At 35.4% G+C, this 27,935-nt stretch overlaps 1 protein-coding gene across 3 annotated transcripts in view; it reads left to right on the top strand.

Annotated features, from left to right (window-relative positions):
* The window catches only part of GSK3B (glycogen synthase kinase 3 beta), a 215,995-nt gene that overhangs the window by 164,399 nt on the left and 23,661 nt on the right, over positions 1-27,935 (top strand). For 2 of the 3 annotated variants that reach the window (XM_010845385.1, XM_010845383.1), the window contains exons 8-10: positions 8,598-8,693; positions 17,705-17,743; positions 20,416-20,602. In XM_010845385.1, the coding sequence (XP_010843687.1) occupies positions 8,598-8,693; positions 17,705-17,743; positions 20,416-20,602 (322 nt within the window). The remainder of the gene's footprint in view (positions 1-8,597; positions 8,694-17,704; positions 17,744-20,415; positions 20,603-27,935) is intronic. The other variant, XM_010845384.1, reaches the window with a different exon arrangement.

The following is a 27,935-nucleotide window of genomic DNA, read 5'->3' as shown; positions in this document are numbered from 1 at the left end:
GGATGCTTAGTGAAGTCAGGTCTATTGTGTGTTACTTTATGGTTCGAGCCTAAAGTTCTGAATGGTGGGGATAGTGTATAAGTTTACCAGGAGGCTGGAGCTGTGGGCAGTGGCCAGAACACTTTAGCCTGTAAGCACTTGGAAGCCACTGAAGGATTTTAAGCAGAGGAGTAACAGATTTCTAATAGAATTTCTTTGGCTTCATGTTTGTTTTAAAGGCCACACATGTAGTTCTATTGCTGAAGTTTGGCGACCTCTGGTGTTGGGCTATTAAAACGCAAAGCTGTGAAAGAAGTGTATTTCAGAGCTTTTGTCAGATGATTCTTGGCTTTATTTCTTTGAAGACATGAATCATAACTCATCACTTGATATTTATTGGTGTCTAGATAAATTTGAAGCTAAATGAATGAAAAAAAAAATGGTGCAACAAATGTAATGGGACTGGATACAAATGAAATAATTGATTTAATCATAAAAGATGAACAACTTCCCAAAGGGTTGTGACAGGCTAATCTCTGATCTTTGAGTCTTTGCACCACTTACCCCCCATGACGTTCTAGGATAGTAGACTTAAAAAATGCTTTTTTTGCAATAAATGGAAAGATCCTATTCTAATGGCAGATAACTCAGAGTACATACTCTTCCCAATAGTGTGATCATTTTGAACATCCCCCTCCTTTTACTGTGTAAGAGATACCATAATTATAGAAAAGTACATAAAATATTATGTGCAGTTTAATTTCCTTTAAGTTGTGGGGCACTCAGTTTTCAGGAAATCCAGAAATAATAATTATTTTTTAAATGTACCTTTAATCTTAAAAGTTTCTGGGGAAAAACTAATCTTCCATCTCTTAAAATTTGAGGGAACCCTGAGACTTGTTTTGTGTCTGAAGTGTTAAGATCCTTGTCAAACATACATTTTTTTTTAATCTGTTAAGTGAAAAAGTTTAAGTATATGATTTCAGAGTTTCCAAATATAAATCACCTGAAATAAATCAAGTAGAAATACACTCTGAACCTAGTAGAAGCTTAATATATAAAAAATATATTCAGAAGTAGAAATGGGATAGTTGACTTGTTTTTTGTTGTAGTTTATTATTGATTGCAGATTGTGATGCATTTGGAATCTTTGCTCTTCATAATCTTTCACTTGTTAACCTTTAAGACTTTAATGTTGCCATCCATCCATTATCTAAGCCTTGTTCTCTGTCAACACTCAACTGATACAGTTACCCAAATCATGCTATTTGCTACCTCATACCTAGAGTGCATAGAACCTGCATCTGATTCATTTGCTTCCTAGATTTCTTAAGTAAAATTTGCTCTTGTCTCTCCTTCCAGCATCCTTTCCTAAATCTTTTCTTTACTCCAGTTCATTGTAGCACTTTCGCCTCATAGATCTCTGTGCTTATTTTGTTGTACTGATCTTGGCTATTTGAAGTTGATTTATAATGTACAGGGGTTCCCTGTTGGCTCTGGGGGTAAAGAATCTGCCTGCAATGCAGGAGATGCAGATTCAGTCCCTGGGTTGGGAAGATCGCTTGAAGAAGGGAATGGCTACCCGCTCCAGTATTCTTGCCTGGAGAATTCTATGGATAGAGGAGCCTGGAGAGCTGCAGTCCATGGGGTTGCAAAGAGTTGGATATGACTGAGCAACTAACTATAATGTACAAGTCTTTCTGCCCTATTGTTCCTTGAGCAAGGGCACTCAGTAAATATTTCTATTGAGTGGAGTGACTTAGGAGACTGAAAAAAAAATTTTGTAATGCCTCTCAATTATTTCATGCCTTTGCATCCTTACATTCCTTTGCATCTTAACTCACATCTTTCTTTTCTTAAAGACTGTATGTACTGTATATAAAATAATTCTGATTTTAAGGTTTGGCAGACTCTTATACTTTTAATGCTAGCCTTAAAATAGCAACAGAAGAAAGTTAAACATGGTTGTATTTAGTATAGTAATGGCATCACAAATTACATAATGGTCTGTTTTTTACTTTTTAAATTAATTTCATAGTGGTGTAGTTTACATACAATAAAATATAACAGTTTTAAGTGTACAGTTTAATGAGTTTTGACAAACATATCTACTATCCTGGTCAAGATTTAGAACATTTCCGTCATCCCCAAACATGTTCTTGTGTACAGCCTAGGGTAACCAAATGTCTCAGGTTGCCCAAGACTGAGGGATCTGCCAGGGTAGTCCCAGGTAAGCTGGGACAGTTGATCACCCTGTTCGTGTACCTTTGCAGTCTCCCATCTTTTGTTTCAGGTTACCATTAGTCTGCTTTCTGTCACTGCAGGTTAGTTTTTCCTATTCTAGAATTTCATATGAATGGAATCATGTTGTGTGTGTGTGTGTGTTTTGTATCTGTTTTTTTTAGTTCAACATCATGTTTTTGTGATTTACCCATCTTTGTATTACCTATTCTAAGAGTTGTTTATCCATTTACCTGTGGTTAGCATTTGACTTGTTTTTGTTTTGGCTGTTATGAGTAAAGCTTCTCTTTTTGTTTAAACAAACCTGTGTTTACATTTCTCTTCAATAAAGAACAGGACTGAAATTGCTGTCATATGATAAATGTGTGTAAACTTTGTAAGAAATCATCAAACTGTTTTCCAGAGCAGTTTCACTGTTCTGCACTTCCACCAGCAGTGTATGAGAGTTTCAGTGTTTTGCATTTTCATCAACATACAGTATTTATAATAATTTTAAATTTAGTCTTAAACTTGCTTTTATCGTTAGGAAATGTCCCTCTATTTTTGTTTAATTTCCTTGTACTGAAGTCTACAATTTTCTGATATTGCATTGAGTCTGATAATTTTTACCTTTAATTGGAGTGTTTGGACCATTTACATTCAATGTAATTATTAATATGGTTGGGTTTAAATATTCCACCTTGGTAATTGTTTTCTTTTTGTTGTTTGTTTTTTCCTCTCCCTTTTTTACTGCTCTCTTGAGTGTTTTTCATTTTCCCTGTTGGCTTTTTAAGCTATATTGATTGCCATGTTACATTTTTTAAAATTTCTTCTAAGATTGAACATAGGCATCCTACTCTATCATGGTCTACAGATAATAATATACCACTTTGCATATAAAGTAAGAACCTTACAATAGCATATTTCCATTTCCCCTTCCTGTCCATTGTGCTCTTGCCATACATTTTACTTCTATAATACTTTATTTTGCTTTAAACACTGTTTTCTTCTAAACCAGTTTAAAAGCAAAGGGGAGATTCATGATGATATTTGGTAGAAACTATTGCGATACTGTAAAGCAATTATCCTTCAATTAAAAATAAATAAATCAAAAAATAAATGAATACAGTAGTGACCAACTTAAAAAAATAAAAGCAAAAGGGAAATGTCATACATATAGTCCATATTTATAATTTTTGGTGGTCTTTATTCCTTAGTGTAGATAGGAATGACCATTCGTTTTCTTTCATCCTAAAGTATTTTCTTATAGTGAAAATCTGGAGACAAACTCTCTTAGCTTTTGTTTGCTTAACAATGTCTTGTTTATTTTATTTTTTTCACTGTTTCAAGGAGAGAAGTAGCCCTGAGTTTTATTATGTGGTTTGATTGATGGAGAGAACTGGAAATCAAGACATCTTGGTTCTGTTCCTGTCATTCTTTTGAAGGATATTTTTACTGGATATGGAATTTCTTGGTTTCTAGTTTCTCATTTCTTTTTTTTTTTTGAGAGAGGTCTCTATTTTCTTCTGGCTTGCGTTGTTTCTGATAAGTTGGCTATTATTGTCGACTGTATAAAATGTGTCTCTTTGCTTTGGTAAAAACTTTCCCTTTATCAGTGGCTTTTATACTGTTTGGGTTTCATGGCATTTTCATCAAATTTGGGAAAATGTTGGCCACTATTTCTTCAAATATTTTTTCGACATCTGTTCCCTCAAGCCCCTTCTTAGACTCCAATCACAGGTACCTATGTGTTTCTAGCTTGTTGTACCTCCATGCTTCAGCTTTGATAGTTTCTGCTGTTTTGTTTTGTTTTTTAAGTTCACTGATTGTCTTCTGTGGTGTCTCATCTGTTGTTAGACCTCCAGGAAAATTTTAACTTCACATATCATACTTTTCAGCTGTGTGATTACTGTATTTCTTTTTTACTCCTGTGTTTGTCTCCTCATTATAATAGCTGTTTTATGCCCTCATTTGTCAGTTCTGCCCTCTGTCATTTTTGTACCTATATCTGTTGACCAGTTCCCTACTCCCTTCTTTTTGAATCGTATTTACCTTCTCCTTGAAAGCCTATTTCGTCAGTCAGTTTTCTAATTGTTTTACTTTAGAGAGTAATTCTAATATCAGTTACTTAGCAGTTACTAAAAAGAGATGTCTTTTTTTAAAATAATGCAAACTTTACATGATATTCTAGATTTATTGAGCTACTGATGCCAAGTTATACAGAATTATACTTTATTATGTAAGGCTTTTAGTTAACACAGTATACACAAAGCAATTCTGTAACAAGGATGTTCTACAACTTAGGCCTTGAGATTAAAAATTTTAGGCAATAGAATTACTTATAATGTGCACATCCATAGGACTTCCTGCCATTAAACATTCCAATCAAAATTCTACATGTGAAACAATCACATGTGCTACAGTAGTGGAAGTGACTAGTAACAGAGGCTCTCTGGCCCAGAAAGCCTAAGGTGTTTACTTTCTGGCCCTTAAAAAAAGTTGGCTAATCCCTGGATCTCCCATCTACTTTTCATCTCTATTAGCTAGTCTGGGGAGAATGTGCTTTTCAAGATTTTAAGGTGACAAGAAAAAGAATAGAAAAATTATTATAATAGTTGTATATTTGACAAGAGAAATTAAACATAAAACAGACAGCTACATTGGAATTTCACTTCGTCCATCTAATAGCTCTAGTGATTCGTCATGTGGCTGTAACACTAATAAGATACCCTTTGCCACTTTGTGGTGATATGCTAGTTTATTTGGTTAATTGCTTTTAAGTAATTGATAGTGAATATATCAGTGATTCCATTTACTAGATATTAATAGTAATTAAGTTTCTTAAAAGTCACAAATATCCACATTTTAAAGATAAAGAACACAAACTCTGATCACCAATCAGAAGTATAATTAAGAATCTTTTTTGTATCGTAATTATTCATCAAAGCAGATAATCTCCCATTGTGATAAAAGATTTTTTCCCACATCCATGCACTGGTATATATTGAGTGAGAATTCTAGGTATGTAAAAAATGCTTAGATGTAAAGGTCAGAAATATTGAACCTTAGTTAATTATATGTATGCTAACATAATTAAATGTCTGCAACTGATATTCAGATGCATCAGAAAATAAGGTGGATTGATATATGCATGGAGGAGTGGAAATGTGATGAAACAAATGTAGTATTGAAAAATATTAGAGAATTGGTAGTATAAAGGGAGGATAATCTCACTGTTTTAAAAAAGATGCAGTTTTTCTCATATGTGAAATTTTTCACATATAAAATTTGGGATAAATGTTTAGATCTAAATGGCTGTGAGACAGTTTAGAGAGAATATGGGCGTGACTTCACATATGCACACATATAGTATACTTTCTTGCTTTCACATAAAATAAATTATTATAACATATGTTTATTTAAGCAAACCTTATATGCATGTTATGTGTTTCTCAGCTGTTTGTTGTTTATTTCATAGATTTACTTCCACCAGGAATATTCTTAGGTTATAATAAAAAGCATATACGAATTTAAACATTCACTTCAAGGAGCATCCTGCCTTTTTCATTATACAGTATTATACATTTTCCATTATGCAATATGGAAAAGTCAGCCAAATAGCCTATAAATTCATATGATCTTTGTTCATACAGTAAAAAGATGGATTTACTGATGGTCTATATACATCCCCTCATTTCTTTTGGCATTTTTACCAGCTTGTAGGGAGTTAGGACTGTGCCTTGTGCTAACAAAGTGCTGAATAAAAAAGGGGAGACTGCACAAAAAATACTCACTGATTTGAGAGTGGGCATTTCTTAAGTGTCATTATTATTTTATTGTGAAATATATCATAATACAAAAATATATAAAAATTAAGTTTAAAGCATAATAATAAAGTGACTATCCATGTAAGTACCACTCAGATTAAGAATTAGAATTAGAGAACTACTTATGCCCACCCCAGTCACAGTCCCTCCTCCTCCATTATTTCTAGTAAGCTAAATAATCTATACTTGATTTTTCTAGTGAATATTCCCATGCTTTTGATTTAGTTTAACTATGTAAACTAAAGGATTCCCTGGTAACTCAGCTGATAAAGAATCCACCTGCAACGCAGGAGACCCCAGTTCAATTCCTGGGTCAGGAAGATCTCCTGGATAAGGGATGGGCTACCCACTGCAGTATTCTTGGGCTTCCCTAGTGGCTCAGCTTGTTAAAGAATCTGCCTGCAGTGTGGGAGATCTGGGTCCGATCCCTGGGTTGGGAAGATCCTCTGGAAAAGGGAACAGCTACCTTCTCCAGTGTTCTGGCCTGGAGAATTCCATGGACTGTATGGAATTCATGGAGTCACAAAGAGTCAGACATGGCTGAGCGACTTTCACTTCACTTCATTTTCACGTAAATTAAAACATAGTTTAGTGTTTCCAGTTTTTAAACTTTACATAAAGCCATTATTGAGTGAAAATTCACCACTGTGTGAAATTCATCCAATAAGGTATATGTTGTTCTAGTTCATTTATTTTCATTGCTAGTTAGTATATCGTTGTATGACTGTGCCACACTTTATTAATTCTACTTTTGGATTTTTGCTTTTGCCTGCAGTGTTGTATTATTACAGACTGTGTATACTGAGTCGCTTCGGTTGTGTCCTATGCTTTGTGACCCCGTGGACCTTAGCCACAGGGCTCCTCTATCCATGGTGTTTTCCTGGGAAGAATAGTAGAGTGGGTTGCCATGCCCTCCTCCAGGGAATCTTCCCGACCTAGGCATCAAACCTGTGTTTCCTGTGTCTCCTCCATTGCAGGCAGATTCTTTACTGCTTGAGCCAGCAGGGAAGCCCCTATTACAGACTAATATATATTATAAAGAGTTTCTCTACAGTATATGTCTTAAAATGAAATTAGTGGATTGTAGCATCACTGAAAGTATGCATTTTAAATACTCATTTTTTAACATTGCTGTTGTTTTTATTTAGCATTTAAAAAAATCCAGTGGAGTTGCATTTGGAAGGCAGAATTATCAATAAGTTCACTCTCCCTTCTTTTTCACTCTTTCCCCTTTTTCCCATACATGTACACACATACACCCTTCATCAAGAGTCCAATTTAGAAAATAAGGGCTTGCTTTATTATTTAAAATGAAAACTTTTACTTTCATATTTTAAATATAGATAGCTCCTAACTTACAAATATCTGATAGCTACAGTTACAAAGACCAGATATTTTCCTTCTCAACACTCTTTGCTTCTCCATAAAGCTGGAATTCTACTACAGGAAGGAAAGGAAGTTGTATTATATTTATTACCCCTAATAATTTTCTAGTACCTCTTTGTAATACTTTGTTCTAGCTCCTCACAACCGTGAATCTTCTTTATGTCACTATAGGCAGAAGATGTTCTAGAATTCTATATGAATTAAATTATACAGTACCTACTCAGTCTAGCTTACGTTTTGTTTTCATATGAGTGTCTTTTGAAGAATAAAACTTTAAAAAATTTGCCTAAGTTCTGAAAGTTTTAATGAAGTCTAGAGAATTAGAAACAATAACAACAAGCACCTGAAATGCTTAGTTTGCCCTGTTTGTTCACCACTGATCAAGTACTTCACATTCTGCTCCTCTGTGCAACTGTCCTTGAATTAAATGGATTAACGTTTTATTTCAACAAACTTGTTTTATATTGGGCACTAGAGTTACAAAGATACGTAATAAGTCTTGTTTTTCTTCAGAGTACTCATTTTAGTACTTAATGTCTCTTCCCATCACCTGTCTGAGGCAGTCAAGTCCATATACTTGCCTTCGTTTGGTGTCTAATACAGCTCTGGAGGTAATGAAGTGCTCAGTATATTTTCATCTTGTATTATAGTTATACTTTTTTCCACACAAATATGTAAGTTGCTCATAGTTTAGAATCTCTCTTGTTCTTAGTATTCTTCATATAGTTCCTAGTGCACAGGGATATTCACTTAATATTCAGTGATTGAATGGAATTATTGATGACCATGTTTGACTAAGGTTCTCCTAATTAGTTTTTTGATAATAAAACCTTTGACTTACTTTACTGATGAATAAATGAATAAAAGATTCTCTCACTTCAGATGTCATCACAACAGATTGTTTTTCTAGACAGAACGAAGATGCCTGATTTTTAGTTGAATATTTTTGAGTGACCTTTCTTATACAGACTTGATGACTATTACCATAAAAGTCTGTATACTACCTGTAGCTTGGGTTCTCTAGTCAGAAATTGAAGTCTTTTATAAAGTCTGCTCTATTTAATGAGTTACATATTTTATAACTTTGGAATTCCATTTTCCAGTGAAACCAGTACATTAAAACATAAAGACTATATTTATAAGTATAATAGAAAATTAGGGCAATAACTTTCTTTCTTTATCTAGGTCCTGGGGACACCAACAAGGGAGCAAATTCGAGAAATGAACCCAAACTACACGGAATTCAAATTCCCTCAAATTAAGGCACATCCTTGGACTAAGGTGAGTCAAAACGAGTTTTTTAAAAAATACATTAACCAGTAGTTAATTAGAAGTTGGATTTCTCATTGTTCTTGAACTAAACTATTTTGAGACTAGGTGGCTGTCGGAATACAAAGTACAACAGGACTTCTGCATGTAAAAATAATTGGATAATTATACATTAGTATTTCATTGATTGTATATAGCTGCATTCCCATTGATTTCCTGTAGAAAGTTTCCAATCTGGGTTTTTATTTGTAGGATGAGGACAGTACACATGCATAGTATTCAAATAAAGAATTTCATTAAGTGCAGGATCTTATATAAATTTTTACTCTTTAAAATTCAGAAGTAATTTCTTTATATAGTTGGGTACTTACATGCATTCAATATCGTATAGCATTCAGTATCACATATATTTTTATTCTTTTTAAACTACTAGTAATAGATTATATTTTGTGTTCTTCTCTTGTTTTCTTTCCTGTTGGTGTTTTGGGAGCAAGAGTAAAATGAAGATTTGGTCTCATGAATAGTATACATTGAAAGCAGTTGATATACCCACAGGATGTCACTAGCCATTGGAAAAGCCTAACTTCAACTTTTAGTTGGAGCCAATTCTAAGAGCATAAGTACTAACTTATGAGAAGACTTTATTTTTTGTTTTGATAGTTAATTGAAATGATTGTAGAGAGATTTTATTAAAAAGTTATTTTCATGTCTGATTTGTGAGATTGTATGCAGAGGGGAAAAAAAAATATCAATAAGGTTTAGAGCTAGAGTGACTCTCTTGTTTTATGGATTCTGAAACTGTAGCTAAACATGCCAAATGACTTATCCATGTTTCCATATGTGATTGACAAAGTCAGGATTAAGCTTCTTCTCTGTGTATGTGTGTGTGTGTTTAATACCAAGTTTTTTAACCTTCTAGTTCTGTGCCATCTATATATCCCTCTTCCCAGTTTATTCTTATATTTCATTATATATTTTGTGGGTTGGAAATATTCAACTTTTTAATACATATTTCAATCAGAGATCTTTTATATTTAAAAATATACATAGAACAGTTTGTTTTGAACACTGACAAGTTCATTTAATTGGTTATATATCTTTTATAATAAGAGGTAAAGTAATTTAGGTGAAATAATTTACATTTCCAGATTCAAAGTAGATCTCTTGCTAAGTTGTATTATTCAGGTTTCTTTACTTCAAGTTATCAAATATCTTCACGTCTCTTCACTTCAGAAAATCCTCTTGTTTCCAAATAATTAGAAACAAAGACCTCAGTAATAATTTTACTGCCAGAATTATAAGTTGTAGCTTTCACTGACCAAGACATTGCTCTCTCCCCTACCCTCTTTTTAAGTTTACAGTAAACACTAAATATTCTGAGATAAGTCATCCTTTGGTCTTGGTATTTAAAGTTTATTTTGAATCTGAGTCAGAAGATATTTAGGTTCTTTCACTGGTTCTAAACTCAAGAGAATCGTAGGTGCCCTATTTGGATTTAGAATCCGAGCTGCAGTTTGAATCCACAAAGTTATTCCAAGTTACAGTGTAATAAGTGATTTGTAGTATACTATGATTTCAGCCATGTTAAAGAAGAACAAGAAGCAAAGAGAATTCTGTGTATTGAATTAATACAGGGAAGTATTCAGAAATGCTAATGGTAGTTTGAATTAAAAGAGTATAGGTGATTTTATTTTCTTCTGCATTTCCATATTTTTTTTTTAATAAGCATGTTATTTTAAGGTAGAAAAGTAAAATTCTTTTTGGTCGAATCTGTTCTAAATATTCATCCTGTGTAGAGTTTCTAAGCAATACAATGCTGAAATGAGGTCATGAGATCTTATTTAGTAGTCCTTGTCCTCGTTTTTTTTTAAATCAAGACTGCCACCAGTACTAGTGTGTGTCATATTCTGTACTTTTTCCCCTTGATTATATCTCTTCAAGTGTTAGCCAGGATGGAATGTGAGGAATGATTCATTATAATTACCATGCAAGCAATAGAAGACTAATGGTGAATTTGCATGCTTTACATCATTTACCCTTGTGAATTCCAGATGTTTTCTATATCTTACACTGATGCTTTTCCAGTGTAATAATATACACAAAGCCCTTTTGTTTTATTTAGGCTTCCATTCTTATACCATATATAGAATAATAATTCAATTCTCCCACCTATTTTGTGTCTTCAAACTCTTGTGAATTCTTCACTCATATATGTGCCATAATTTGGTTCTCACTTGGTACAAATGCATTTATTATATAGTAGGACACTTACATTAATTTCTCATTAGTGCACACCATTGGTTGCTGTTACTGTGGTTGTAAACACAAAACCAAATTCAGACACAGAAATTCCATGGCAGTACTCTGTCTTCCAGATGATCCAGAATATATTTACATTGATTTATTAAGAATTGATTATTGTCAAAATAAGAATACAAAATTTTAAATTTCTAGAGGAAAGTCTCCCCTCCTTTGTGATAGTGAATGTCAGCTTGAGAAATACTCTTTTATGCTAGGCAGCCAGTGGAGTTTTTTGTGTTTTTTTTTAATGTACATAATGTTATTCTCTAAAGGAAAAAGCTTTTTGCCTTTGGAAGGCGGGTAAACAGGAGTCTGGAAACAAAATCTGCTTTGCCTTTATCGAAGTCTTCTGTTAAAACCTATTTTGGTCCCATTTGCTGAAACCCTTTTTTTCTCTACCATGTTATAGTGTAGTACAGCTATATCCCCAGAACTGGGAGCTCCTGTTCTCAAAAAAAATAGGCAGACAGAAAGTTGAAGGGAGAAAATGTCTTCCTTGGAAGCATTGAGTGAGGGTATTCAGATGTATAAGAAAGATAGCAAACAGAAGAACAAAACAATGAAATAATCCTAGTGTGATATATTGCAGGGAGAATCCTGAATTCTGGAGAATTCAGAAATCCAGTAAGATGCCCTTGACTATTACCTAATAGCCAGAACAACCTAATTCATTGAATAAGCATTTGTGGCTTAAGTTGGAAAGGAAATATATATATACTAATGTTTTGAAAAGGGGACCAGTATTGAGAGTGATGGTGGGGAAGATAAATACTTGCTTTTTGGTGTATGCTATACAGTTAAAAGAATAAAAGCCAGATGGGACGCAAAAGGAAATGATAGCAAAAGCAAATTGAGAATTAAATACAGGTGGAGATTGGTTGGAAGAAGAGAAGAAGCTGAAATTCTGCATTTGGTACATGGAGTTTTGGGTAAATGACAGTCTATTTAGGTATGAAGTAAGGATCTAGTATAAGCATTGCTCCCATTCTTTGTGCCTCATGTTGTTTTTTGCTTTTGTAGAAAAGCAGTTAGCTGTTGTGTCTTTTCTTCAGGTTCTTTTGAAAACAGATATGCATATAGAGGATTTGTCTTCTCTATCTCCACTGCCCTGACTTTAGCCCAACATCATATCATAGAATTGCTGAAACAACCTCCTACCTCCTGATTTCCCTCCTTCATATCTTTCACATCCTCACTGCTGTCAAAGTCATCTTCCTTAAAGCACATGTGATATTGTCTCTTCCTGTTTGAAATTGTCTGATTCCTCATTGCCTATAGGAAAAATTTTATATACCATACATATAATGAGAAGAGTGCTTATATGTCCCAATTTATGTTTGCCCAGTATGATTATTAATGGCATGTTCTTCACACTCTTCACTGTCCCAGTTCGGATGATTATCCAGTCACTCTTCTGCTTCTTTTTCCAGAAAAATGAGAGATTTAGTTCTTTGTCCTGCTCTTAACCTTTCCTGAGGCATTTAGTCAGTTAAACCTAATCTTTCCCAAGTTCTCCAGCTCCCTCACCCTTAAATGCGTGTAATTAGGCAATGAATTTAAAAGTTCAGTGTTTGGTTAGGATAGATTGAAAAGTGAAAGTGAAGTCACTCACCGTGTCCAGCTCTTTGCGACCCCATGGGCTGTAGCCTACCAGGCTTCTCCGTCCATGGGATTCTCCAGGCAAGAATACTGGAGTGGGTTGCCATTTCCTTCCCAACCCAGGGATTGAACCCAGGTCTCCTGCATTGGAGGCACACGCTTTAACCTCTGAGCCACCAGGATAGATTAAGGATTTCTAATAAAGTTAACATTGTAATGGTTGTATATGTTTATTCCCTATTTTGAGTATCTGATTGTGCTAACATTTTGTTAAAGTTAAAGCAGATATTCCCCTGTATTATTCCAGTATTAAATAATCCTGTGAGGTCAGTTAAATCAGCAGTACCCAGCCGTTTCAGCACCTGGGACCAGTTTTGGAGAAGACCATGGACCAGGGGTGGGATGGTTTCAGGATGATTCAGACGCATTACATTTACTGTGCAATTTATTTCTATTATTACATCAGCTCCACCTCAGATCATCAGGCCATTACATCTTGGAGGTTGGGGACCTCTGAGTTAGGTAACACAGATGTCTGTATATTCTTTCAGAGTAATGAAATTCATAAATGATATATCTAGTTAGTAGAGGAAATAGATTAGAATCCCAAGGGCCTTGGTTTCTTTCGATTGACTGAGTACTGTTTAATAACTTAGCTACATATGAGAGTGTTGTCCTGCTCACTTTGAACGGATCATGCAGTCGTGCTGAATTTCTTGATCTGATCAAACTGTTCTCCTGATTGTTCCCCGGAAAAGCCACATTCATTTCTACCTCTTACTAGTGAACACTTAGAGTGTTCTTTCTCTCTGCTTACTAAGTCTTGACCTTCGTCAAGACTTCAGATCTCCTTCTCCCACGAAACATCTAATTATCCAAGCTCTTATGTGATTATTCCCACCATATAACTCCTGTAGTACTTTCCAAGTCATACCATATATGTACCATAGCAGCTTCTTATTTCTCTTTTGTTGATGATAAAATGAATATGTTACCTCAAAATGTTTGTTGCTGAGACTTGGGTATACATGATTAATAGTTAATTGTCTGTAGGATATGTGGGGACCTTAGATCATTGATTTAAGTATCCCAGAAAGCATTATCCACAAAAATCAATCCTTACATACTTGATTTCTTAGAATACAGTCCACATGCTGTGAAATGAGTGAATACTAGTGTTTCTAACTAGCTAACAGAGTAAGCAAAAAATTGAGGTCATTTCAGCCATCAAAGGAATCAGACTAGCTAATTTAGTTATTACATGTATTATTTGCTATGCTTAAAGCTAAACCAAAAGATGCACTATAATTTTTTTAAATGACTTTCTTCATAGTGTTTTTTCCTAAGTCTTTGACTACAAGATGAATTTTCATTTGGTAAACTTACCTGTTTTAACTAGTTTCACCCATTACCAAAAATACGTTCAAAGGGTCTTAGCACAAAGCAAAAATCCCTGTCAAACATTTTGTTGTTGTTGTTTTGCTGATCCACTCTACCCTTTCTGGCCTTTCTGCCTTATTTTGCTCATGTATTCCAGAAAGCATGAAACTATGTTGAGGATTTCTGTTGGTTCCTAAGTTTGTCATTTGTCTGTTTTGTGTGCTGTTCAGGTAATCAATTTCAATATTACTCTTCAACCCATCTGCCTACTGACCTCAACTAGTACATTATCATTTGTCACATAAATACACTATGTTCCTTACTGAATTTTCTACCTCCATCTTCATTAGTGCTAGAATAATCACTTCTTCTCTAACATCTATTTGCTATGTGAATAGACCTCCTCACTTTTCTGTTTATACTGGCTTTACCCTATTTCTTTGGAAACTATTGCACATTAAAATTCAACTACTAAGGTGGTGAATCCATACGTGAGAAGAATAAGGTAAAAAAGAAAGAATGGATCACTTGTGGGGAGCAGAGGATAGGGTGAGGGTGAATTAAAAAAGAAGGCAAAAATTTGTGACTTATCATTTGTTCTTTAAAACACTTAACTCCTGTGTATCAGTGCTATGCTAGACACCATAAAGGATACAAAAGAAAAAAAAAAACTAAAATATTAAGTCTCCATCTTTGAAACACTTAAGGGTGATATATATCTGAGTCAGTTGAAGCAAGTATTAAATAATAACCTTATACCTGATTATGTGCTGTTGGTGTTCCAAGGTGTTTCATGTACTATAGGTATCATAGAGAGGCTCTTCAGTGTGGATGGTGGACAGGAAAAGGAGCCTCCTTTAAAGGCAATAGAAGGGCTAGTAGATGAGGGTGGGTACTGTTGAAAGACAGTTTAGATTTGCTTGTGTGCATGTGTGCTCAGTAGCTTAGTCATGTCGGACTCTCTGTAACCCCATGGACTGGAGCCCACCAGGCTCCTCTGTCCATGGAATTTTCCAGGCAAGGATGCTGGAGTGGGTTACCATTTGCTGCTCTATGGGATCTTCCCAACCCAGGGATCAAACCCATGTCTCTTGTGTCTCCTGTATTAACAGGTGGATTCTTTACACCTGGGAAGCCCTTGGGTTTGCTTAGGTGCTGCTAAAGTTAGGAATTGTTGTAGCTTAGGGGACTATCCCTTAAGAAAAGGAGGTATGGATGAAAAGGAAATATTTCTATATTCTTAGGAAGATCGACTTGACTATAGTAACCATTTTATGAACAATGAAAGATTAAATTGGATAAGTAGACATTTGGTAAATCACACTTCTGTAGTATTTTATGAGCAAATGAGATTAGAGGGAGGAATTTATGGCATAGTTTAATGCTGATACCAACATTATATTCCTTATGTGTATTTTAATTAGTGAAGCTAAAATTTATTGAATTGTGGCTAAGGAAAAGATGTGTTTCTTATGAATTATGTGCTGTACATGAGCACTTCAGTAGACTTAAATTCTTTTTTTAGTTAATTAACTAGTCAGCAAATCCATAATATTGTCTCACTTTTAGTCCTGCATATAGCCTTACAAATTGCAAATAATTTTATGTACTGGGGTTGCTCTTCAGAAGTGTTCATGGTTTATCAGTTTTTAACATTTAATGCTTGTGTATTTTGTGTATGACCAGCGAACAGTGTCTGTACTGTACATTTATCACAATGAAAACTTGAAGAGGACTAGCTATTTGAGCTACTGAACAAGGCACAGTACTTGTTCTCCATTCTACTTAGATTAATTATCATTGCCCCATAGGCATTTTTACATTGCTCTGGTTGGCTGTTTAATATAGTGGAATTGTTGAGAGCTGATGCTATGAGAATCAACCATAAGCCTTGATGTGGTATATAAATGGTAATTTTAAGGGGCTTAAGATTCAGTCATAACAGTTAGCTCCAGGTTGAAATTTGATGTTTGATGGCAAAAGTCTATTTATTATAGGACATGTGAAGGAGAAAATGGCCTGTGTCCTTTCTGAGTTTTCCAAATGCAAATTTATTTTGAATAATTCTTCCGTTAAGAACTCATTTGCATTTGTTCAGTACCACAGAGACTTTATTTTTGGGGAAAAAATTTTTTTTTCCTCCTAGTTTCTTCTCTAGACTAGTATTTGTGATAAGAGTTTGTTTCAATTTAAGAAAATGAGTTGCTGCACAGGTGAGGTAGTAGTTGAATCACTTAAAAGTTCATGTCAGTGTTTTGGTTCTTTTCAGTTTTTCTTTTCGCTTTTGTTTTCTTTCTTCCTTTTGTTTATTTCTTTATTTTTTGCTTTGTTCTGTTTTGTTTTCTTTATTTACTTCTGGTTTTAGTTTTTACAGGGAGTGTTTTGGGCTGGCTCTTCATGGCCTTGCTAACATTCTTGGCTGGCCATATTTAGTCTGCGCACTAATTGTTAGTTGGCCCAGTTGAGTCTTACTTTGTGCTCTCATTTTTTTTAGTCTGGTTTTCTATTTTTGTCCACCTGGTTGTGTTTTAAGTTCATGAGAGATTTTTATCCTGACGGGCCGGATTTTAATCCGTGAACTAAATTTTAGTCTGCAGACTAAAAGTAATCCGCGGATTATTTATTTTTTGCAAAATATTTAATTCCCCCACTGGAAACTATCCTAAAAGAATGTTAAATTCTCTTAGAATAGCCAAGGGAATTCACAGCTACTGGTGAGTTCTGCCATTTTTTGTTCTCAATACCTAGACATAATAGACCCTGCTACCTCCCTTTTGCATATTTGGCTCCGTTGTGCCTAGGTGTTGGTTTACATTACTTACTATGCATGTCACCTATAACTGTGACTGTCCCTTAGTTGTATTGTTCATTGTATATATTTTTGTTTAGCTTTTGGTGGGTGAATTGGGCATATTTGCAGATGGAACTGTGTTGAATTTGTAGTGTTCAGAGGTACAGAATTTTTTCAGTGAGTTTTTCCAAAAAGGAGAGGGTATGAGGGGGCAAAGCCCACAATAGAAAAAGTAAGTTTATACCCGCACTTCTGAGGTGATATGTCAATTTCTTGAAGAGTCCTAAGATAATGAGAATGTCAGTAAATATCTTTTATCAGGGAAGTCAATCCAAAATGAGAATAATCCGCGGTGGCCTGATCCTTCTTAGCTCACACAAATTGAAAATATCTGGCTTGAAACCTATAAATTAAATAAATTTATCACTTTCCTCTCATCACTAATAATTTAGCAAAAATGTTTATACTGTGTTACTGGAATTCATTAATAGAGAAAAATTAGCATATTGGGAACTCACATCTTGACAAGCAGGCTGATATGCCCCCTCCCAGCCATGTCAATGGACAATGAATCCAGGTCGTAGAAGACCAAACACTTTACTTTGGGAATTTTACTTCTAGATTTCATTTTGATTTTAACTTTTTTTGGTTTTGTATTTTTTTAATAAATGCACTGGCATCGGAACATAATTAAAATTTAATTTCTTTACTGTGCCTCACCATTGCGCAATCAAATTTTTTTTGCATACACTGTGGTGAAATAATTTTTAAAACTTGGACTTGCTACTGTGCAGACTGATGTTTAAAGTTTATAACTGTATAAACATTTTCTATGTCCCCCCCTCCACACCATGGATTTCTTATAACATTGGATATATTTTTCCTTGCTGGACTATTCTCTTTTGGATTGACTTCCCCTGTTTGGATTATTTCACTGCATTCTCATCTTTAGGATTCGTCAGGAACAGGACATTTCACCTCAGGAGTGCGGGTATGTACTTAATTTTTTTTTTCCCAAAATTTCAGGGCAGGTCTATAAAACTCGGGGGGAAAACTTTTTTGAAAAGCTAAGTTATTCATTCTTGAAATGTAATAATAAAAACAAAGTAGGTAGCTGTGCGGTATAGGTTTTGCTTGTGGTATATATTTAGACTCTCAGTTTCTTGAATGATTTATTGATAACTAAGCTGAAGTTTAGGAGTGGGGTTTGAAAAGTATTTTTACAAGAATAAATATTGACAAAAACCCCACAGAACCCAAGATGTTGAGTGTTAAACAATTTAGTATGGAATGAAAAGCAGCAGAAACTTCATTATTAAAAGCCAAGTGACAGTAGTTATTGGTTTCCTTTTCTTTAGACACAAAGATAATTCAGAAAACCTTTTTCTAGTTTGGCCTATAATTTTTGAAAGCTGCATGCTACCACACCCTGTCTTATGGTCAGAAATCTGGACTTTGGGTATGCTGGGATTTGACCCCACATAATTTTCTTAACCTTTATCTGTATATTACAGAACCAAGGCTTTTCTCATCAGGAATCTCTCAAGGATTAGAAATAATAATGGGTACTTTTCTTAAAAGGCAGGTTAAGTCTTGAGTTTAATGTAGGTTCTTAAAATGAATTCTTTTCCTTATTTTTCTAACTCTTTGATTCTGTGAGTTAGGGTTGCCTGGCAGAATAAGCTATTATGTGTCTTAGTACCAACATGGATGGTGACTTTTAGTCAGTAAGAAATCAAAAAAGACGTGGATGATTTTCTTTTTAGTAATCAGAAGTAAGCTTACAATACTGGTTTATTAATAGATGTAACACAGAATTTTTTCATTTAAAATATACTCACTGTCCACCTACCCTACATTTGAATGTTAAAAGATACTTATTCCTACTTTTGGTGGTGGTACTTTTAATTCTACTTCTGTGCTCCCATATTGGTCAGAGGCATTTTTATTAAACTAGCTAACAAAGTAAATCCATATGCTGTCAAATAAATACAAACTTCCCTCAGGAGAAGGTCAGTAGTGCTTAGTATTTTCATAAAAATTTTTCTAAATGTTTCCACTGATTATTTTCTTCTACATTTTGAGTTTGAATATGGTTCTGGCTGGGAAGCAAGAGAAGGGGGAAATGACCACGTACAGTGAAAGATCTAAACATTTCAAATAATACAGTACATTAGCTCCTTGACTGAGGCAAGTCAGATTATTCAAAAGAATAAAGATAAAGCAGCTTGTAACTGTGGAGAGGGTTTTCTAACACAACCAAATAAATTAACTAAGATAATTAATGTTCAGAAATAAATTTCTAATATCTTACTCAAGCCAAAATTTCTCAATTTCCAAGGAAAATATCTTTATTAATAATAAACTTTGTTTCAAAACAAAAAAAGGATTTTCAGTGTAGAAAGTACTCTTATAAATAGTCTCATAATCTAATGAGCTCTGTAGTAGTAACCAGTTCTCCTGCTTTCAGCCTAGGTGGATAGCCAAATGTTACATGAGCCTTTATCATTAGGAAACTTAAGCCTCTCAGACGCCTCTGTGCCTTGTCACAGTCTGCATGTCCTTTCCTCACTTGTAGGTCTCTTTCCCTCCATTTTTATGCATCCGTTTTCCTTTTTGTGTCTGTCAACTTCCACCATTGCGGCTACTAACCCTTCTATTTGTGTCTGTGTTCTTCTGTCAAGGGATATGTGTTTCATTTTTCTTTAATTTCAAAAGCTTTCTGTCCAGATGTTTATGTTTATTTCTGTTTTTCCCCTTCTGCTTTTATTCTTTAACTATCCATAATTTAGAACAAAGTATATTTTTCATAGTTCTGTGTATTTATTCGGAGTTTTAAGACACAGATGAGTAGAAAGCTTTCCGTTCCTTTAAATAAGTTTGTTTATTTGCATTTTGCCTCATTATATAGCTTTCAGTTTACTTTTTCTGTGAGTTGATGTTCTTAATGAAAAATAAGTTTCTCTATTCCTGATTAAAACCCTAGAATATTTATTCAAATGAGGGGTAAACTGGCCATGTTACGATAACACCTACCTGAGAAAACAATTTTGGACATTTTCAGAAGTTCTGGATATTCAAGAATTTCCTCAAATAATAATAGGCTCTGTTTATTGAAAAGTTAATACCAAATCATTGAAGAATAAACAGCTTTTCCTTTTTAAAAGATATTAATTGCCAGATTTGTACAGTGCTGTGCTGTTGATTATCAACAATTGTTCTGCTAAAAAGAAAAGTCACACCAAAGAGGCAAACCTTATAACTATTACCACAGCAGTCAGAACTTTACATTAACTTCACATTCTTCTAGTTGTGACTGCTCCCAGAACCGAGACTTTCTTTTGTGCCTGTCATATTTTGTGTGCATGTTTGGTTGTACTGCTTTATGATAAGCTTGTATAGATTTTTTTTTTCATTTTCCCTAGTTTTTTCTCTGAGCCTTTTTCATATAGTCTTTAATCAGCAGTTCACCCCAATGTGGTAAATTGTATGCAGTTAACTCCTTTCATTCTAAAAGGTTTCTTTCACAAATGCAACCATGTTTTTGTACATGGTGGGAATTAACTCAGTACTCAGATGATAATTTGCAAAGATTCTTACTTGAAACATTAACTGTACTTTCTCTCTCTCTCTCTCTCTCTTTTTTTTTTTTTCATTCTGTAGGTCTTCCGACCCCGAACTCCACCCGAGGCGATTGCACTTTGTAGCCGTCTGCTGGAGTATACACCAACTGCCCGACTGACACCACTGGAAGCTTGTGCACATTCATTTTTTGATGAATTACGGGACCCAAATGTCAAACTACCAAATGGGCGAGACACACCTGCACTCTTCAACTTCACCACTCAAGGTAATTCCTAACACTTAATCCTTTTACTATTTTCTAGGAAAGTTACACATGTGTAGCTTTAATTTTCTATTAAATCTTTGTAGGGTAAAAGTAAGCATATTAAGTACTTATACAGGAAGGGAGCATCCTATATAACCACATACTAGACTACCACACTTATATGGTTTTGAACAAAATAAAAGCAGAATTAAATTTTTCAAATAGGCATAGCTTCTCTAATTTTTAGCAGGTTCTGATAAATCTTGTACTGGAGAAGTTACAGAGATTTCCCCGAGTAAGGTTTAATAATAAGATTGACATACAATTTAATCTTCAGATTTGTGTCTAGAATGTTAAAATTTCTTGCTTCCCAAGGATTTATATCAAGTTTTCTTAACCCGGAAATAAATTGGTGGCTATATTTGTGTAATTTTAGATGCCATACAGACAAGAAAACTGGAGTCTTATAAAGCCCATCTTAGCACTTATATAAGGGATGTAGAAGAGAAATTTTCTTCCTTTGTAAGCCTTGGCATCATTGCTACTGCTAAGAAAACACTGATTAGAAAACTGAGTTTGTGTATTGGTGATTTCTAAAAAGCCCAGGGATGGTCATTTTTCATTCATTCATCAGCGATACTGTCTCTGATGATGTGGTTTTCTTCCTTAACTGAACATTAAACATGTACAATTCCCTATGGATAAAACAAGGAGTAAATAGATTGCTTGTTTCAATTAGTCAAGTTAAAAATATAGAAGGGGGATAGAGAGCTTTCTGTGATCAGGAAATAGATATAATTTATTTTATTATAAAACAAAAAATTTTCCCCCTTTTAAGTTTTTCTAAAACTGGGAAAATGCATTTCTTAAACTTTAGATGTGGAAGATGTGAGCTGCTAGTAGAATAGACTTGGATGATTCAGTTGACTGTAATCTTAAACTGTCAATATTATGTAGCTACTAGCAATGCTTATGTAATCTCATTCATCAAAGAAAATCTTCAGGTTTCCTGCAACTATTAATTTTGACTTGGGCTGATCAGAAATAATTTGGAATGTTGTTTTAAGTCCTGGCTATGCCTCTCTAAGGTGTTAATGGACACCAGGTAGAGTATACAAAGGGGCAGAATTAAATATAGAGCCTCAAAAGTGAAGACTTAAGAGACTCCTGAGAAAAATACCTCAAATAAAGGCCTCAGCCCCTGGCATAAAGAGAGACTAAATATTTAGGAATCAGTAAAGACATTTTCAACTGGTAATAGTGGAACAAGATGTTTTCAAAATACTGATCTGTATATCAGGGAAAAGCTGGGTGATGTCAAATATTGTAGGTAAGATTATTCCAGTTTGGCAGAAGGTTTGACTGGGAGACTGTTGTCCTCTTCCACAACAGAAATTCATTAATTCCGTGTCATAAAAATTTTAGACATCTTGAGAAAATAAATTCTATTTTTAATTCTTAACTGCTTTTGTTTTAATCAAGAATAATACATTTAGATGGAAGAAAATGTTAAAAATGCAGAGGAAGTATAGAGAAAATTAAAATCACAGTCCTGAAAGAATTACTGTTAGCTTTCAAAGTAATCACTTTATGATTTTATGGTGTAGCTCTTTTCTAATGCTAATGCTGATAACCCTTGAATATAAAGTGATCTTCTGTTTTCCCATTTAGAAGATCCCAAAAGGGTTCTTTCTGTTAACTCAGATAGATTTAAATTATACAAAGTTAATATTAGTTTGGGCTTCCCAAATGGCTCAGTGGTAAGGAATCCACCTGTCAGGGAAGGAGAGGCAAGAGATCCCTGGGTCGAGAAGATCCCCTGGAGAAGGAAATGGCAACCCACTCCAGTATTCTTGCCTGGAGAATCCATGGACAGAAGAGTCTTGTGGGATATAGTCCATGGGGTTGGTCACAAAGAGCAGACTGAGCACACACACAGTACTTTAGGAATTGTTTGTTACATCTCAAATTTTATAGAATGATTTTTTTTAAACTCTATATGCATCTTTCACATCTGTGTCTTTGTAATCAGTAGAGCTACTTTTTGAACCATCTATGTAGTTTTTAAGGTTATATTACCTAAAGTTTTTGATATGACGCTCTTTTTAAATCTATCTGAGACCACCATTGGAAATTCTATATTATCTATTTACATAAATGTATCATGTTATGCATAATATAATTAGTGGATTGCTTTATAAAGTAGTATCTATAAGATTTTTTAAAAATTTTATTTATTTTTAATTGGAGGATATTTGCTTTACAATATTGTGTTGGTTTCTGCCATACATCAGCATGAATCAGCCCTAGGCATTCATATGTCCCCTTCCTCTTCAGCTTCCCTCCCACCTCCTAGGTTGTCATAGAGCACTGGGTTTGCGCTCACTGCGTTTTATTTGAGTACGGTGACATCCAGTAAAACTGTGGACCTTGGCATGAGAAACTGCTAAGTCAGTGCTAGATATTTTTTTGCCTCATTTTTTACTGTTTCTGTCAGATAACTAAAGTTTCCCAAAGTTTAAAAGGAATCTTGATCTTTTTTTTTTCCACGCTAAGGATTTCCTCCAGCAAGTACATTATTTCTCAAAATATACAAATCAAGACAGCCCCTTGTTAAGTAAACAACTTGGTAGAAACTCAAATGCAAACACATGATGCATCTTGTGATATTTATGATGGATATATTTTGGAGAATAATTCTCCTTAAATTGAGACATATTTTAATCCATACTCTTCGATGTGTGTGTGCACCTGTTTGTGTTCATTGAAACTGAGATACTGCTTAAACCTTGTATTTGATCAGATTTTAAAAATCAAGATTGTTTTGCTGTTCACATACATCATTTCTGAAGTAATTACATTTGATTCTTTAGTCACTCGCTAATGCTGCTAAGTCACTTCAGTCGTGTCCGACTCTGTGCAACCCCATAGACGGCAGCCCACCAGGCTCCTCCGTCCATGGGGTTTTCCAGGCAAGAGTACTGGAGTGGGGTGCCATTGCCTTCTCTGAGTCACTCGCTAATAATTTTCCATTATTACTAAAGAAAATAAAGTTTAAAACAACTAAGTTATTTTATGAATTTCTAAGCTTTTTTTAAAACTAAGATAAAATTCATGTAGCATAAGATAAACCATTTTACAGTAAACAATCCAGTAGTGTTTAATACATTCACAGTGTTATACAGCTATCGGCTCTCTCAGTTTTGACAACATTTTCATTGCTCCTGAAGAAAACTCCGTACCCACTAAGCATTCACTCTCCACTGTCTCCTTTTTTGACCTTTGGCAGCCACCAGTCTGCTTTCTGTCTCTATGGATTTACCTCTTCCAGATATTTCATATAATGGAACCACATAATATGTGACCTTTTGTGTCTGGCTTCTTTCAGTTAGCATGTTTTCAGGGCTCATCCATGTTGTAGCATGTATCAGTATTTCATTCCTTTTTATGATGGAATAATATTTCATTATGGGCTTCCCGGGTGGCTCAGTGGTAAAGAACCCACTTGCCAATGCAGGAGACATAGGTTTGATCCCTGGGTCAGGACGATCCTCTTGAGAAGGAGATGGCAACCCACTCCAGTATTCTTGCCGGAAGAAATCCCATGGACAGGAGCCTAGCGGGCTACAATCCATGTGGTTGCAAAAGAGTCAGACACAGCTTAGTGACTAAGCAACAACAAATATAATTTTCATTATATTATGTCTTAATCAGTTCAGGCAACTTAACACCCATGAACTGGGTGACTAAACAACAGACATTTATTTCTCACAGTTCTGGAGGCTGGGAACATCAAGGTCAAGATGCTGACAAATGCAGTGTTTGATGAGGGCTGCTTCCTGGTTTGCAGACAGCTACTTTTCTTGCTTATATGGTGGAAAGAGATCACCTCTTTTGTGTCTCTTCTTACTAATCCTATTCATGACCTAATTTCCTCCCAAAGGTTCCACCTCCAAATACCGTCACATTGGGGATTTAGGGCTTCAGCATATGAAGTTTAGGGGGACACAGACATTCAGTCCATAGCATAGGAATATGCCACATTTTGGTTATCCATTCATCTGTTGATTGACATTTGGTTTGTCACTGCCTTCCAACTATTGTGAATAGTTCTGCTATGACTGTTGTGTACAAGTATGAATTCATTTGAATACGCGTTTCCAGTTGGGGGATATTGCATCACTGACTCGATGGACGTGAGTCTGAGTGAACTCCGGGAATTGGTGATGGACAGGGAGGCCTGGCGTGCTGTGATTCATGGGGTCGCCAAGAGTTGGACACGACTGAGCGACTGAACTGACTGACTGACTGAATCATATGGTAATTCTGTATTTAATTTCTTGAGAAACTGCCAAACCATTTTGCATAATGACTTGCACATTTTACATTCCTTGTAACATTCAATGTTACAAGGGTTCCCATTTATCTACATACTCACAAATACTTGTAACTTTAAAGCACATACTAATTAATAACAATTAATAGATGATCAGAATAAGAGGTTAAAGAAAGAGAACTAACTTTCCAGTTAGTTGTATAGCTAGAGAGAATAGAGGGATGGTGGGTGTCATCAGTGAGTATCCTGCTGTAGGTGGAATAAAACCCTTCTTTATCCTCAGCAAATTTTCAGTGAAGTCTGTACTACTTTCCCCAGATGAACTAAAGGTAGTCCCTGATCTACATATACTAGTTGCTCAATGTTTGAGCAGTTGATACCCACTTTAAATATACACAGTATTTATTAACTCATTCAGCCAGTACTTAATGGGCATTTCTAATTTTCCTTTTTCTTGTTGGAACTGTTGTTTTAATTAGTAAAGCAAACCTACCATATGAACAGAACTACAAAGATCAAACACTTGGGTAAAATATAGTAAGTTGGTAGTGGTTTGGTCACTAAGTCATGTCCGACTCTTGTGAGTTCGTGGACTGTAGCCTGCCAGGCTCCTCTGTCCATGGAATTCTCCAGGCAAGAATACTGGAGTGGGTTGCCGTTTCCTTCTCCAGGGGATCTTCGTGACCCAGGAATCGAACCCAGGTCTGCATTACAGGCAGATTCTTCACCAACTGAGCTACAAGGGAAGCCCCAAAATATAGTCAAGCTTATAGCTAACTACAATTTGATGTTTGTTACTGTGCCATAAGTAAATAGCCATAAGCAGTAATTAATATTACTTTCATATAATCAAACAAGTGTTTCTATAATCAACTAGAGGGAGAAGAGAGGTGAACAGATACTGGACAAAAAAACTTGGAGATCTTTCTGACCTTCTGGATCTATAACTCGTAAACTATTACACCTCTCTTTTTTCTAGAACTAGGGCTTCAGTGTACTAGGATCTCCTGACTGACAGTGTTATCTACTTCTAGGACTTGAGGCCAGCACAGACCTTCAGCATACCATAAAGTAACCATTCTCTTACTTTCCCTCAGTCATTGGATCTCAAAGGCTGGACATGACTGAGTCAGACCTTAGGAAGCAAATAGAATCAGGAAATCCCAACAGAAATCAATTTTCTTTACCAATTCTTTACTATTCCAAGGCTGAAATATATAGGGAGATAGGTGATTTTGTGTGTTTAAAGATGAGTTTCCAACTAATCCCACCACAGACATCCTCAATTCAAATTTTCTATCCAATTTTTATGAGATTTTTACCCAGTAGAGCATTGTCTCCCTGCTCCCCCCCAAGGTCATGTCATAGGATGGGTGTTGGGCAGATATAAGTAAAGATTATCAACTACATTAGTGTGACTTAGTTTGAAGAATCTACCACTCTACCAATTAGCTGGATTATCTGAGGGGATGGTAGATTTGTGGGGATGCAGGAGGAATAGTGGCTTATTGGTTAGGACATAAGAAGGGGCAGCTGCTTAAATGCAAGTTAAAACAGGATATTTTGAATATCTAGAAAGCAACATGAAACTCAGGCAGGCTGCAGATGTCTTTGAATACAGGAATAGGAGTGTCCAGACATGAGGAAAGCAATGATGAGATAGCAGACGGGTTCCAGAACAAGTAAAAAAAGGACAGTAAAGGAAGAGTGACAGAAAACAGAAGGAAATGGGGAAAGGATCAAAGAAAGATTTCTTAGATGAGTGTAGGATTGTGTTAAAGGAAGTGATGAAAGCAGAGGACTGAGGAATGTTAGAGGTGGCAACATAAGCAAGTGTTACAGAGGCCAGCTTACCAGAGTGATGCACTTCTTCATTTGAAAGCAGTAGATTACTTGCTTATAAAATCTATTGTAACTCGTTATTGATAATGATTTGGAGGCTCCATATCTTTAAGGCAATGATTTTTAAATCAGTTTTTCTGTTATGAAATAGAGATACTCAGAAATACCATCAGCCCACCTGCTTATCAGCTTTTCTATATCCTGGGTATTTTCTTCTAGCTTACCTTATCCTTTGCTGCTAAGTCACTTGAGTCGTGTCCGACTCTGTGAGACCCCATAGACAGCAGCCCACCAGGTTCTGCCGTCCCTGGGATTCTCCAGGCAAGAACACTGGAGTAGGTTGCCATTTCCTTCTCCAATGAAGGAAAGTGAAAAGTGAAAGTGAAGTCACTCAGTTGTGTCCGACCCTTCGAGACCCCGTGGACTGCAGCCTACCAGGCTCCTCCGTCCATGGGATTTTCCAGGCAAGAGTACTGGAGTGGGGTGCCATTGCCTTCTCTGACCTTATCCTCAGCCGCATCTAAAGTGGATATAGTATTTCAACCACCTTGAGATTGTAAAATGTCTTCTGATATTCTTACCTTGAGTTAGGGGCTTTTGGGGGTTAGATTCATTATAATTTATAAAAGCAAGAATAAGTCTACATAAGATAGGGGCTCTTGATTTATATTAATATGTAGGATATGAATCAAATGGGACTACCTTGGTGGTCCAGTGGTAGAGAATCCACATGCCAATGCAGGAGACATGGGTTCGATTCCTGGGACAGGAAGATCCCCTGGAGAAGGAAATGGCAATCCACTCCAGTAATTCTTGCCTGGAAAATCCCATGGACAGAGGAGCCTGGCCGACTATAGTCCATTGGGTCACAGATGCGTTGACCACTTAGACTTAGACTAAACTTAACTTAGACTAAACAACAACAAATAAATCAAATCCTAAACAGAAACTCATGCACCGCTCTAACTTACAATGCCCCTCCTTTTTAAAAAATTTTTTTCATTTTTAAAAAAATATTTATTTTTAATTTTTTGGTTGTGCTGGATCATCATCGCTGCACACAGGCTTTTCTCTAGTTACGGCAAGCAGGGGCTACTCTTCACTGCAGTGTGCAGGCTTCTCTTGTGGTGACTTCTTTTGTTGTGGGGCGTGGGCTCAGTAGTTAAATCTCATAGG

Source organism: Bison bison, unplaced genomic scaffold (assembly GCF_000754665.1).
Source record: "Bison bison bison isolate TAMUID 2011002044 unplaced genomic scaffold, Bison_UMD1.0 scf7180017864215, whole genome shotgun sequence".
In the NCBI taxonomy this organism is placed as follows: domain Eukaryota; kingdom Metazoa; phylum Chordata; class Mammalia; order Artiodactyla; family Bovidae; genus Bison; species Bison bison.
Note: the sequence above shows the minus strand (reverse complement) of the source record. Positions and strands in the feature narration are given on the sequence as shown.